Source organism: Callorhinchus milii, unplaced genomic scaffold (assembly GCF_018977255.1).
Source record: "Callorhinchus milii isolate IMCB2004 unplaced genomic scaffold, IMCB_Cmil_1.0 Scaffold4, whole genome shotgun sequence".
Taxonomy (NCBI): Eukaryota; Metazoa; Chordata; class Chondrichthyes; order Chimaeriformes; family Callorhinchidae; genus Callorhinchus; species Callorhinchus milii.
In genome coordinates this window covers 4,670,756-4,686,403 of record NW_024704745.1, presented here as the reverse complement: position 1 = coordinate 4,686,403, position 15,648 = coordinate 4,670,756, and the positions used below count along the sequence as shown (strand labels likewise).

The 15,648-nt window shown below is 38.9% G+C and overlaps 1 protein-coding gene across 5 annotated transcripts in view; it reads right to left on the bottom strand.

The window, feature by feature from the left end:
• dyrk1aa (dual-specificity tyrosine-(Y)-phosphorylation regulated kinase 1A, a) overlaps positions 1–15,648 on the bottom strand; it is a 55,617-nt gene that overhangs the window by 309 nt on the left and 39,660 nt on the right. For 4 of the 5 annotated variants that reach the window (XM_042333947.1, XM_042333945.1, XM_042333948.1 and 1 more), the window contains exons 5-12: positions 14,631–14,819; positions 13,663–13,810; positions 10,832–11,118; positions 8,526–8,672; positions 4,928–5,107; positions 3,657–3,963; positions 1,936–2,060; positions 1–517 (exon numbers count right to left, since the gene is read on the bottom strand). The exon at positions 1–517 is cut by the window's left edge and continues 309 nt beyond it. In XM_042333947.1, the coding sequence (XP_042189881.1) occupies positions 1–517; positions 1,936–2,060; positions 3,657–3,963; positions 4,928–5,107; positions 8,526–8,672; positions 10,832–11,118; positions 13,663–13,810; positions 14,631–14,819 (1,900 nt within the window). The remainder of the gene's footprint in view (positions 518–1,935; positions 2,061–3,656; positions 3,964–4,927; positions 5,108–8,525; positions 8,673–10,831; positions 11,119–13,662; positions 13,811–14,630; positions 14,820–15,648) is intronic. The other variant, XM_007909480.2, reaches the window with a different exon arrangement.

Sequence of the window (15,648 nt, the reverse complement as noted above, 5' to 3'; positions counted from 1 at the left end):
TCATGTAATGGCCAGGACCCGCCGTTGCGGAGAACTGATAGACCGGCGGCCCGGACACTCCCGTCTCCTGGCGGGGGTTGGTGTATGCGCCCAAATTAACGTCCACCGTGCCGTTCTGGGCAAAGTCCAAAGTGTTCGCAACGACTGGCCGGTTGTGGTAAGCCTGGGAGCCAGAAACGGATGACGAAGAGGTGGAGGAAGAGGAGTTTGAGGAAGACAAGGACGTCATGGAGTGGTGGCTGTGTCCCACCTCCATAGAGTCCTGGGCAGCGGAACCGTTTGTCGGGGAGTTATAAGCTCGCGGCCTGTTCCGAGTGCTCATGGCCTGCTGTCCATGGTGATGGTGGTGATGATGATGGTGGTGGTGGGAGCTGTTAGGGTGGTGGTGGTGCAATGCACTCTGCTGTTGGGAAACAATGTGGAACGTTGTCTCCTGAACTGGATGAGTTTCAACTGTGACCTGTGTAGTGGCATCACCAGGTGTCCATCCCAATGCTACAGGGTACGGTTGTCGAACCTAAAATGTTTAAAAACGAACAGAAATGCACAGGAAAAGGTTATTCAGATCTATTACGAAATTTACCAAGCCACATTTTTCCTCACACCAACTCTTCAATTTTCTCCCCGTCCCCACCATCACCAAAATTCTCCCGATAAGTCATCCCCTACCCCACCCTTTTACACAGGTACACAGACCCATGAACTCCAGCTGTGCTCTTGCATCTCCCACCTAAATGATTCTTCATGTGTGAGCCTTGACAGCTGGCGTTATCAGGCTACTCAACCACACCCGGCGAGTCTAATCAGGTCCTTACCTTGTTTATATGTACAATACCACGCACACCGTACACACAGGTACAAAGTCCAACAGAAGTCTCTGGGTTGCAGTTGATGCAGGCCAGTAACCCTTAGGTTAATTACAACATCCTACCTGCTGCCCCTGGTTGGAGTCAATTAACTCGACACAGACCAGTTCAGTTTATGTTTTCAATAAAATGATCTGGAATTTTTCCATGAGGTCTACGCATCATCAGTGTAGGTACACCGGTAGTCTGTAGCTTTTGAAGCATAAAATAATCTATGACTGGCATTTCACCTACAGCATAATAGCATAGGCAACTAACGGAACAGGGACACACACCTCAGGCCCCTGAACTAATGAAATGACCGAACTGGCCTGAATAATAATCACATTCAAGGTTTTCTTTCAACGGTACATAGTTCAAAACAAAACGAATATCTGCAACACACACTGTAAGCACAAGGACAGGCTGCTGTTAATAGCAAAATAAAATGGTGTTTTGAGTAAAGATGAATCAAGAAATATTTCTACATGACAGTTGGATTCAGGAGAACTGAGGATAAATCAGATGTAGTTCTAAATAAAACATGTATAAATTGGGAGAGGGGAGGCCTTTCGCTTTTGGAATCGGGAGGGATAAAAAGTTTAGAATGAGGACAAAAAAAAAGCTGTGAGCCACATTTTTCACACGTTGGAAGTATTAATATGAAACACTGAAAATACTAATGTGAGACACTGGAGACGATTCGTCCCCCACCCGCTCCAAATGTTTCCACTTTATTTCACCACCTCCTCCCTTCTTCCCTCGTAGGATTCCTTGCCTACAATTCCTCCTTTAGCTAGGAGGCTGCAAGCTGCCTATTTCTTTATGGGCACTTTTGCTGCTGTCCGCCATCAGCTCGATGGGAGGCACATTTACCACTGAGAGATGCAGAGCACACGATCAGCTCCATTTCTCTCCTGAGAAAAGGTGCTGCTTCTTTTAGGAGAATCCCCGATCAAAGCCACTGACAAAGCCAATCACACGGGGTGTGGGTTTGGCAGGATTCAGTGTCAGAGAGTTCGGGGCTCAGACCTGTGACCACAGGGATGTGAAGGGAGCACTGGAGACTTTTTTCAAACACAGAGCTCACCTGTGGGCTGTGTGTCTCGCAGTCCATGGCCTGGACAGCTCCGCTGTAATGCCCACCACTATGCCGATGCTGATGCGTTGGGTCTGACCTTGCCCTTCCACTATTACTTGTCCCAGAAGAGCCACCTGTTAAAGATGAGCATTAGCATATGCTTTGTAAAAAAAACACACAAGCAAAACTTACTGTGTGGTGTGAGGTTGGGAAAAGAGAAGGTGGTGGGGGGAAAAAAATCGAATCTGTGTCGGCTGCAGGTCATTTCAACTGAACCTTTGGAAAATACGTCTTAAATGTACTGCACGTTACAAGACACTGAAAGGTTTCAATAAATAAATGTTAGTGTGTTAGGATAGCTTGGATTTGGTTTGTGTAAAGTACAGGGCACATTCCTCAACAATAAGCAGAAGCATTTAGTGTTTTAGTACGTCACACATTTACAGATTAAACATAGGATTTATTAAGCGGAGTCTTCGAGAGTTAGAAAGCAGCAACACATAAAAAAAAATGAGCTGACATCAATAACTACAAGATCATCAAGTGGTTTACCAATCATACATCAACCCGTAAATGTGTTGCTGCTTAGCACTCCAAAATGTGTGTGTAATTATTTACAGATATATACAAACTTATAACATCTTCTACCCCCTTTCATTTTTTGCAGAGGCAAGTCACGGCAGACAGCAATTGAAATGTAGGATTCCAACCAACTTATTTAATAATAATAGTCCTTGCATTTGATATAGCGCCTGATCACGTCTTTGAGACGTCTCAAAGCGCCTCACAGAATATACTGTAAGGTGAATTGACTGTATACTTTGTGGGCGAAACAGTATATTTAAGTAGATGTTTGGAAATATGATAGCTTGTACATGTATTATAAATATAGACATGAGAACATTTACATACAACTCAAGTTACAGATGTACAGGTTTCAAAATTAAGAGGACCTTCCTGAACTAATAACATGACTGAACAGGCTTAATAGTTCAACTGGTATTTCCTGTCCTTATGCAGAATTGCCATTTTAATAAGCAAGCACCCCACAAACTGAAGGTGAAGTGAATTCTCATTTTTGGTCCCAATATTTGATTGGGTTACTGGAAAGTCATATTTTATGCTTCTTGCTTTCTATAAATGATTCTCTTCCCCACCCTCGAGTACAATTCAAGGAGTGCTGACCAAGTTAGTATCTTTCCCGTTGGCCATTCTCCACGTGTGCCTGGGCAGTGACCAACAACAGCCTATTCATCTCCAGAAGAAAAGTGGGGGAGGACAGAGGTGACCATCACAACCAAGCACAATTCTGTCCTCGGATGCATTTCCAATGAGGAGTTCCCTGAAGCAGGCCTTTTGTCCTCTGACTGCCAGTTTCTCTCCTCCTTCCCACTCAGTGACCAATCATGCTACTCCTAATACGCTTCCAGCTGAGTTCGGTTAACTCACCTGTTTACTCAGCTAACGCTACTTGTAAAGGCAAAGGTGTTAAGTGTGTCACAACAGAGCTTTCCCCGCAATCGAGATATCCTTGCAGCACCGCAATTTCCCCCTGACAAATTCACTCGAACCTGACGCTGAAATGGTTACAAAGGTGGAAAGAAACACATTTCGTTCTGTATAAACCGCCGCATTTCATCTGATGGACCACATCATTGGAAAGGCTGTCCCTGCAGCTTTCCATTGTGAAGTAGAAAGTTGATCTGTAGCACTATTTGCAGAGTATGTACCTGAGCTCGAGGATGTGCTTGAAGAGGTGCCTGTAGACTGTGACTGCTCCATGGCGGGACTTGTCGACACACTATTGCTTGTGTTTGTCCCTTCGTCTGCGGTCTTTTTGAAAAAGCTGTGTTGCAGTGCATAATAGGGGGCTATCCGGGTCTTAGGGTCATAGTCCAGCATCCTCAGAATCAAGTCCTTGAACTTCAGGTAATCAGCTACTGTGTGGCCAGATTCTCCAGCTCGGCGCCCGCCAGGGCCACCAGTTTCTACTCCTAGGATATTGTGAAGCTTGCGGGATCCAGGGGGCTTATATTCCTGTGAGACAAGCATTGAACAAGAAAATTCAGCCCCTGCATGCTCAAGCCTGCGGATCAATTATTCTACACATATGCATGCACGCAATTGGAAGCCGAATTCAAAAAGATTGAGCGCTTAGTAATAGTTCAACACCAATAAAATGGAATGCAAGATAACGGGTAACCCACCAAAGCATTGTTATATTGCTAATATTGACAAGATTCACAATTCCACTATGCTTGTGTGTGTGACGAGACAGACAGATAAATAGACGGATGGACAAATGGGATGGAGATGGGGGTGGGTGGGTTGGAAAGGAACAAGCCTCCCGCTTGGGAGTAAATTGTAAGAATTTTGAAAGGTTAAGAATAACCAAGTTGAAACTTTAAAGGGGAAGAAAAATATGTGAAGATGTGAACTACTTGTGCAATCCCCCCTTCCCTGCCCCCCTGGAAGTTAGGGTGAAAATTAATACAGCTAGAAAGAAGTCGTTCATGTAAATTCAACCAACACTAAATTATTTACATTATTGATCGCTCTGCATTGGTAACCCAAGCTCAAAAGCGACAGAGTTCAATGCTGTGACAGAGCTCATTGATAGACCTACTACTTTGATCAACTGGGTCTTTTTTCAGCCTTCTCCTTGAAGACAGGGGCTGATCAGACTTCAAGTTACAAAGGAAAATTCATACGCACAATGGATAACAGTCGACACCTTGATAGATTCCAAGAATGTCACACCCACAAAGAAACCTTGTCCACTTAAGTGCCTCAACACATTTAGAAACAATCACCCCAATGCCTCTAGGTCTGTTAGTTTGTCTTGCAATCAGATTAATTGTAGCCATGAAATCAATCACTCAGACCATCCCAGTCTTCTAGAAGATCCACATTGGGCACAAGCCATTGCATGTAGATAAGTGGGGGAAAAAACAAATCGTGTTTTACAATTATTTGAAATACATTAAGTTCAGTTCCTTACTGTGTTTCCAATTTTTTTTATGTTACTCTTGATATTCACCCTCTTGCCATCTTTGGTCTTCTTTACTGTCCACGAGGCATCAGGCAATTTCTCAAAGAATTTCCGCGCTTTTGGGGCCTGATCTAAGATGTGAGATGGAGGGATTCCCAGAACTTCCACAATTTTGTTCATCTGATCCACCTAAGGAGATTGAGAGAAAATGACTTAAGATAAAGGAAGTGACATTTTGGGGATAGCTGTGAAAAAGTTGGAGGTTACTTAACATAATAATAATAATCCTTGCATTTGATATAGTGCCTTATCAAGCCTTTGCGATGTCTCAAAGTGCTTCACAGAATATACTGAACATATAACACCCACAAAATAATAAACACATTGTGCACAAAATGGCAATAATCTTGATCAGTGAATTTAATCCACACAGGGAATTTGATTTGGCATTTCCCTCAATTAATATCTACCTATTTATGGATATTTATCAAGCTGATAGTTTTATAATCTGGCAATTTCCTCTTTCTTTCAAAAAAGATTTCTTTTTAAGCATAACCCTCTGACCATAGATCAGAACTACAAAAATCTCAGCAGGCTTGGTTGCCTAATTAAATACAGTATTAAAGTGCAGTGTGATGATAGTCATATTGTGTTCAATCAATATTGGGTCAAACAATTAAAAGTTTATGCACAAATAAGGCATTTCAAAGAATGTAACGTATTTAAATGGTATTAATTTCTTATAAACCTAGAGTAGTAGTACGTTTATAATATTTTAAATTAGGCAAAATGTTGCAACCTATCTTAACCTAAACTGGATGAATGAAATAAGAAAATAAGATAATCCTTGCATTTGATATAGCACCTTATCGTATATTCGAGATGTCTAAAAGCACTTCACAGAATATACTGTAAAGTGAATTGATTGTATTTTGTGGGAAAAGTTATATGCACAAAGGAGGACAAACGGATCACTTTTTAAAGTGCACAATATTTAGATAGAGGGGTTCATCATCCATTGACACAGAATAAAATTTTAAGAGACAATTATTAAACATAAAATACAAGTAGGTTTTGCTTTGCACTTCAGGCATTTACAGTAAAATCTATGTGGAATGAATAGTTAAGACCACATTTTTCAAAATATTAGAACATTCCATGGCACAATCAACTCTCTGTTCAATTATTACTTCAGAAATATGCTGAGGCAAACAGTCTGCTATTTGGGGGGGTGGGGGGTTTAATTCATAAACGGTGCTGGCTTCCTACAAAGCTATTAGCATTTAAATAAAATACACGTCTTTGAGTGAAGCAGGAGTATACTTCTGCTTTCCCTGGCTGTTTGTTTTAAGTACTTAAGTTGAGAAGGATGAATGCTCCTTTGAATTCCAGTTGTACTACATGATCCTGAATAAAGGAACATTTTCATGACATTTCATGCAGTACAAAAAATGGCTACACCGTTTGTGATCACGATCCAATGGTAGCCCTGGGTGCAAACTTTTCTATAAGAAGAATAATGCTTGCATCAAGACTTCTCAAAGCGCTTCACAGAATACACTATAAAGTGAATTGACTGTAAATTTTGTGGACGAAACACAGCAGCTAATTGGGCACAGCACAGTTTGCCCCACAAACGGTCGTGGATTGAGTGACCAAATTATTATTTTTTTGAAGGGATGATTACCCCTGGAAAGTGATCCAGCAATCGACTAACAACCAGGTTCCTGCTTACTGCTAGATAAACAGAGGCGTGTGGAGCAAGGAAACCTGCCTAGGATTCTCACGTTAAATTGTTCAAAACTCGTGCAATAAATCCCCCCCCGTCCCCAAAAAAGTACTGCTCGGTTCAGCGTGTGGGCTCAGTTCAAATGTAGTCCTTTATCAGTGGAATGCTAAATTTTAAAAGATGGCTCTAACATATATAATGTTATCCTTTTTTCTCGTCCAAATATTCTGGATCTAAGAGGATGTGGATATTGCCCAGCAGCTCTGCTGCATCAGAGTTAAGGCAAAACACACTAAAAGGCAGCAGGCCTTTAACCAAAAAGGACAGCGATAATTCAAACCTGTAGCAATCCGAGTTCAGATCAATTTAAACCAGAGATTTTTTAAAAAAATATTTTAAATGAAAACAGCGTGTAAATGGTTTACTTTTGATGCCGTGCCTTTCAATTTAGTAGGACGTCTCAAAGCGCTTTGCAGGATTTACTGCAAAGTGGAGTGACTATGCGTTTTGCAGGTTATCTTTGTCTTGCTGGTGTATACAGCAATTTAGACCGTGAGAAAAACTGGACCGATTTAAACAAGTTGGCCCTCCATGGCTTTTTTATCAGCTGGTATCCAGACTGAAATTTACTACAGTACTGATTCTCTTTCCCAGTCATTTGTGCTTTTGTTATAGAGGAAACTAGATTGTAACACTACAGCTTTTTCCTCACTTCAGTTCTGGCATCGCTCCTCATTCCTGCAGTCTCTATTGGGAAAAAGTGACTCAACGGTGGCCAGGTTTCCAAGGAGGGGAAAAATTATTTGGAGTACTTAGATTTAACAATATTGTCCCCTTTGATTAGTACAACTTGTATTTTGAACTCCAGTATCCAATAAGACTGCCAAATCTTCAGTTTTTTTACTGGGAAACTTTGCTACTGAGTCAGTGGGAACGAGGAATTCAACATTATAGTCACTCGTGTGGAAAAAAAAGCAATCTAGATTTCTCTACAATAGAGCAGCAAATCTTTCAGAATATGTGGTGAATACTTAAGAACACTTAAGCGCTCAGAGATGCTACCCTGCGTGGAGGGCACGATACAGGTGCACGTTGTTGTTGCTGGTGGAGAATTGGATTGTATTTTTTAAATAAGACGGGTATCTCCTGAAAGAAGAACGGGTTTTGCTTGTTTATTTAGCAATGTAATGTACGGAAGCTTAAACAGACTCTACTTCAATGCAATACTTAGTTATTTATGTGTTATAATGAAAACAATCCATCCACTCTGATCATTGTCCATAGAAGCTGCAGGACCTTCAGATAAACAAGTACAAGGTGAACAAAACTTCCTGATATCTACCCCATCATCTAAACAAAATCATTTCTTTAAGACTTATCAGACTTCGTAATGGTATCACAACTTTTTGGTCACCCTGTATATGCAGACTGCATTTAAACTGGTCACTCACTTCATGACTGTTTGGGGGCATTGCTTTGTGCAAATGCTGTGTTCGCCTATAAATACACTACACTTTATGGTAAATATTGTGAAGCTCTTTTGAGACTTCCTCCAGACATGAAATGCGTTATACCCATTGCAAAGGATCATTACATACAGGCAATAGTTTCATTAGAATGTTGTTATATACAACACAACTATCCTTTTTCTCATGCAGTACCATGTTAAGATTACTAATATTTCACAGTAAAGAGAGCAATAGTACTGCAAACCAATACAGAAAGTCCAAAACTATGTTATATTAATATTCTTATCAAAGCATACCGGCAAATGACCAAGATATTACCTAAATATTCTCCACATTTATCCAGTTTGGCATACATTTGGGCTCTATAGTAGAATATTTTACTGCATGCCTTGAAAAGATGATTCCTTACCTCATTAGCTCCACTGAAGAGAGGCTCTCCAGTATGCATCTCCACCAAAATACAGCCCAATGACCACATGTCAATAGCTAGATCATAGGGCATTCCCAGCAATACTTCTGGTGAGCGGTAAAAGCGACTTTGAATGTACTGATATATCTACAACATAAAATGCGACAGTTAGCATTAAAATTAGTGAATGCCGAAAGTCAAAAACAAATTTTAACATCAACTTCATCTCTTCTGATGCCTAAGTTTATTCTATAATCTCAAAGTTTACATTAAGTTTCCACAATTACTAGCGCTATGCTATTTCAGCAATTTGTATCCATTCCAGCAAAAGAGCAGTCAAACCTTAAAAACTCGCACAGCAACTCATTCTATGACAAATCACCCACCAAATATATCAAAGGTATCCCAACCCTCATCAAGAAGAGGACTTATTCCAAGATAGCACACTGCACACCATTTATTTATTTTTTAAAAATATTGTTTAAAGGATATGGGACAACGAATACTTTGATCAATTGAGTTTACCAACTTTTTTTTTTGAACGCTGCAATCATTGAAATTTCAATGAAAGATTTGTACACACTCATGAATACGTTGATCCTTTCGTCTGAATGTGCATCGAAGATTCAGATTGATTACCAAATTTGGGAATGGTAGACACTCGGAAATAACTGGCACTATAGTGAAGGCTGCAGAAGCAGACTGCGTTGTAGCAACTCAGGCTCACTCTGCGTGTGTATGTGTGTGTGAGCAAAAGTCAGTTACTTTATTGGTAGATATGCCTAATTAATTCTTTACACAGACACTCCACACAGAAGCATTTATATGCAAATAGTTCTACTATGTTGTGTTAGGTTAGAAGTGTGCTGGCTTGAAACTTACTGGAAAGGCACACATAGCAGCGTGAGTTGCTGTTCTTGCACTACCAGTTCTGAACACTGTCAAACAAACAAGCCCTTGACATTGGTATATTTCAGCATCTACACTGTTATACAACACACTTTAAATATAGTTTCCTTATAAATAATCCAAAATATTCTAAAAACACAACATATATAAAAGACCAGTAGCATCTAGTCAATTTGTATTGTTAGAAAGACATAAAAAAACTACTTTTTAAAGCACATTTATGAATGGATTCTGTACGCATTTATAACAAACTGGAGGACAATTCCCTTAACCTCTTCAGTTTGGATGCTAATATTCAGCTCTTTTTTTAAATAATAGTTTAGGAAAACCAGAGGTGACTGTAATTGTAGGCCTGAGTTACAGCCGATATATAATCCACGTAGTCTATACACAATTGTGTTTTGGATTACTTGATTGTAAATTAAAATGACCATTTAATTGTTTTTTTTTGTAGGATATCTAATTAATTTGACTGGAACACATTAGTATTTAAGCAATACTCTATTGCACATTGGATGCAACTTGCAGCCCTGTTCATTTTCTGGATTATTGTGGATTTCAATCACTGGGAAGTAAACTAGTCACACATTTCTTTATGCAGAGAGCAACTGACAGCTGGAATGGGAAGGGTGATAAGAGGCCAGGAAGCTGAACCCATTTAGGAAAACGCTTGAAGGTGTAATGGAAAGACTGAATGATTTGGTATTCTGCAATATGCTAATTGACCTTCATGTGAACAGATCTTATGATCTATACATCTTGAGGGCATACTGCACAGTTACAACATACAGTGCCATTGAATCATGGGACACTAGTTTGTGCTCAGGATTTGCTACACAGAAAGCTCACGGAAGTGGGGAGTGTCGAGCAAAACACTGGGTTGCAACTAGTAAAAAAGGAAGTTGCAGAAATCAACTCCCTTACAACTCTGCAGCACAAATCTCAAAACTAATGATAATTTATGATGGTTGGTCCTTTCAAAACCCAAACAAGGAATGTGATCATTAGACACCTTGTACCTAAAAAGAAAAAGCATTTACATACTGGACATTTGCAAACGTATGCCTTTTCAAAAATCAAGTTCTTTGCTATATTTCCCCCCAAAAAACATGTGGATTTAAAAAACAAAAGGTTATGTTTCATTCATCAAAAGAATGAACTTCTTTCAAGTCAAGGGAAATTATTTCATGAGGGCTTGCTCTATTGGAGGCATTTTTTTTTCCAAAAGCTACAAAAGTCAGTTTCTTTAAAATAAAAAAGGTCAAAATTTACTACAATAACAAGTTGCATGTGTATAGCGGCCTTCACGACAGAAGGAATCTCGGAGCGCTTAAACTGAAGCTTATCTAATTTGAAGAGTAACGTCTGTACATAAACCATAAGGTAATGATACCTACCCTTTGCCCCAGTTGACAGGAGCTACCAAAATCAACAATCTTGATGGCGCTCCGTTTTGGATTACACAGCAGGATGTTTTCGGGTTTTAAGTCGCAATGGATAATGCTGAGCTCCGGTGTGGCAAGAAAGAGCAGAGCAGTGCACATCTGCTGTGCAAACTTTCGTGTAAGATTTAGTGAAACTCCGCGGAAATTGGTGTTGCGGAGCAAGTCGTAGAGGTTGTAGGATAGCATCTCAAAGACAAGGCAGAGGTGGTTTCGAAACATAAAGTGTCGCTTCAGATGAACTGTGAAAGAGAAAAAAACATTTTTGTAAAAAAAATACTTATGAGCCCTGTGTTTGATGCACATACAATAACAACAACTTGCATTTATATAGCGCTCTTCACGCAGGTTAGTGTCCCAGAGCGCATATCTCTAATTTAACGAATTTGAAATGTTACAAGTTTCTTCACAGCAAAAAACACTCCAACTATAAAGAGTTGAAATGAAAGCAATGAACTAAATTGCTAGGTTACACAAGTACATTATGAGCAATGATAGCAAGCAATAACATTTTATAAATGAGTCAAAAGCAGCACAACGATTAAATTAGAAAGGCAGCATGGCAAGTATTATTAAAACAACTTTCTCTTAACGGTGAATATTGAATCCAATAATTTTAGAACCATTTGAAAAACGTGCTATAAAAAGAGACGAGAGTGCTACCAACTGAGCCAGGCTGACAAGTTACTATAAAATGAACAAAACCTAGAATCTAAAAAGGTAGTCACTTTATAGATCTGAAAGAAACAATGAACTAAGGGTTACTACACCTTAAATTTGGTTCAGGCTCGATTGTGAAATTTATTTGTGAAAATATTGCAAACTTCAAATGGTGGTGGCTTTTGGTGAAACAAGCCCTAAAGTTAACTGAAGTTTAGAAACTGCAGCAAGTAGAGACATGCTGTTTACCGGTAAATTACCAGCCTCTACAGTTTTCTGTTAGCGGTACAAACAATTCACATTTATATAGTGGCTTTCACATCAGTTGGATATTTGTGATTTTGTCCAGAAAAACACAGTCGATTGTTTTACAATATATTCTGTGAAGCGCTTTGACATAAGGTGTTATCTCAAATGCAAAGATCATTATTATTGTGATATGCACAGTGTAGGGTGCATCTTTCATTCGCTAACTTGAAAGACATTTCTTAAGACTGTATGCAAAAAAGTTTCATAAATATTTTGTTGAAACGTCTTATGATGAAAAGTGTCAACTGCTGATCAACAAAAGGTTTTAAGGTAAGGCCTAAAGACGTTTGCAATAAGATCTGGCAAAAACTGCCAGTGCACCACTTGAAGACAAATTACTTGAAGAAAATTAAAAGTTCAAAATAATCATATTCACTGGATGCGGGGGAGGGAGTGGGAGGGGGAATTGAAAGAGAGTTTAAATTTACATTAAACATTCATTATACAATGGCTCCAGAAAGGCACATTGGGATATTTCAGAAATTTGCTTTGGTTTACTACAAAGTTTTCTACAATTAATTTAGGGTAAGACCATTGTAGAATATAATAATAATAACCTTTGCATTTGATATAGTGCTTTTCACGTCTTCTAGATGTCTCAAAGCGCTTCACGGAATATACTGTAAAGTGAATTGACTGTATATTTGTGGGCGAAACGTGGCAGCACTCTACGCGCAGCAGTGTTCCACAAACAGTCGTGGTTTGAAGTGACCAATTTATTATTGGTTTTTTTTTCTTGAGGGATTATGATCAGGCGTGTGGAGTAAAGAAACTGGTCCAATATTCCACTTGAACGTTTTATTAAAATGAAGTCTTGGTCAGGGAATCAGAACGCCAGTGCTTTCACTCCTAAGGGGTGTCTGTTACTTGAATCCACCTGACACTGTGTATAGTGTGCTTTCCAATTTCTCACTTGGGCCACCAGATGGAGTGCAGGGCTAGATATCAACCAGTTAACTGGGCTGATCTTCAAATCCATCTCTGTCCCATTACCATGGAACAGCCTATATAGCTCAAGCTTTCACTCGGTAGCTGTGTTAATTCATGAACAATCTAAGCAATCATCAGTTTTTTTCATTAATCCTTTTTTTTTTAAAAAAAATGTGAGTCACCTTACTCCCGAATAGGCATCAAAATGCATCTCTACTGTATCGCTTTCTTTGATAGAAGACGTCTTTCCAGGAAAATATTTAGACATCCTATCCGTCATGTTATAGAGTTGAACTTGTGTTTCAATAATATTGACATTGGTGCGCAAGAAACCATATGCACACAACACAGCATGCACACAAGTTCATAGAGTTCAAAGTTTACCAAAACTTTTCAAAAACACAACATAAATACTAATTTCAAATAGAATTTTTCTAGGCTGTTAGACATCTCAATATTCAGCAACCATACATTTCCAAATATCAGAATTCTAAGATAATTAAAACCATTAAAAGAACAGCGTCAAGTAAGCAATACATTGTGGACGTAACAAAGTGACAACTCACTACTGTTACAAATAACAGAAGGGAAGGTGACATGAAACCAATTTAATGGGAAGCTAATCTAATGGAATCCATATTCCAAGTGCACCATTATATTGAACTTTTTTTAAATTAGGAGACAAGTTACGATTTGTAATTAGACAATTGAATTAGCTAATGAAAGAATGCAGAATTCAAGAACATAAAACAGCCAGGAAGGAAGCAAATTAGCCCTGTACTTCATAATCCTTGACTGTAAAATGCAGCCACTATTGGTGGGTTAATGTACTTATATTCATGCAGTGTACGGGCAATTGCCTATATGTTAAGTAATAGGTCAATTACCTATATAGTACTTCATCTCAGTGTCATGTTTGTTCATAAGCTCAAGCAGCCGAACTTCAATCTGCGCCTGATTCAGGAATGCCTTCTTGTTCTTGATGATCTTTATTGCTATCCACTCCTGTTCCACGCGGTCATAAGCTTTCACAACCTACGAGTAAGGCAAGGAGGAAGACGAGAATTTTCAGGTAATCAAAACCATTAAAAAAAACAGAGTAAAGTAAAGCAATAGATTTTGAAGACCATCATTGCCAGACAAGATATTTTGTAGAAAATACTGTCCGCTGCACAGTACTGCTGCAACCAAGAAAAGTCATCATTCTAATAAATACAATTCAGGCATTCCAACCAAAAATTTGTGACCAAATTTTAGCCTTGCAGTCATTCCATTTTATACCACACCGGTCGGTGCCTCAATAATAGCCTGTTTAGTGGATTGCTTCTCAAAGTGCCACTTCTCACAATTGACAAAGGACTATTCAAGTAACAAAGATGGACTTCCTGTCTGCCAAAGAGCTCTTTGCTAGCAAATAAATATTTAACTGGGATTTCTCTTTGGCAAACCCCTGCTGGAATGAACTAGAAACGTTATCCACTCCCTCCCCCCCCCCATTTTTTTAAGGTCAGTCTTTCTAACACAATTACTCTGAAGATCCTTTAAAGGTCTCAGACTCTCTGAACAGTATTCATCTTCCTCTTAGCATGACGAACAAACTGATACTAACAGTTAGCTCTTAGTTGACTGCAATGGAAACTCAAAACTATTGACAGGATTTGTCCACAACTATAGGCAGTATGAGAAGATATGATTAATCAAATATGAACATGATGACACAGTAATTTGTACTGAATCATCTGTACTGTAAGGGTAACAGAATACAAGCTCTCTCTGGATTTTGGACCTCTTCCTCGTCACTCGTCATCTTAATCTCAATTAGTTGTGGGTTCAGTGTTCATAGCTCAGTACTCACCTGTCCAAAGGACCCTTTACCAATTAAGGAGTCAATTTCATATCGGTCCATCCATTTCTCTCCATTTTTTACAATATAGTCATAATTGTCATCATCATAGCCATCATTATACACCTTCCTCTCTTTCTTGTGACTTGAATCATCTCCTTGACCTTGTTGGTGCCGTCTTTTCTTTTTTGCATAGTACACCTACAAAACACACAAGTTGAAATAGTTCATTGTGCCCATAGAGTTTGAATTTCTTTTCATAAAACCGATGCCCAGAGAATAATTACAGTCCAATTGGCATCCTGAGCTTTAGCGCTTTATATAATTATGTTCTTCCAAAGAATTGTTTGATTCCTTGCTTATTATTAAATCACACAGTGTCACATGTTGAGTAAACAGTATTGAAAGTATTCTAAACCATTCTGGAATTTATTTTCCCTGGGTTAGGGGAGAGGGGGGAGGGGGGGGAAGCAAGAGAGAAACAAGTATTACTTCACATGAGTCAAATGCCACATCCTGCTTCCAGGCATAGCACAGCAACACAACCAAACAATAGAAGACATCAATCCTTATTGAAACTTTATGGGGCTAAAAACAATGAAGACCAAGTAAAAGTCTATTTATTTTTAAGATCTTATTAGTGTGATTTTAGTGCAATATGCTTCAGTTTGCCAGATTTCAAAGCACATTCCTAAATTATGTTGCTCTGTGACAATAAAAAATTGGGCATTCAATACTGACAACCTACTTTGATCACTTAGAACGACAAGAAGTCTTTATGCAACTTGCAGATTGATTCAATTTGACTTATATTTTGCATCTTTAAACACAGAAATGTAAATGGGTATTGCACTTCAAATGTAAAGTGATCTGATAAATCACCCAAAAGTCCATTTTCATGGAAAGAAACTAGAAATCACCTTCAGTATTCAATACTGGAATTACTCAGAAGTAGTTTTTCTATTCCTGGATACTAGGCTATAAATTGTCTCACACAATAAACGTTTCAAGATTTCCCCCTTCTGGAATA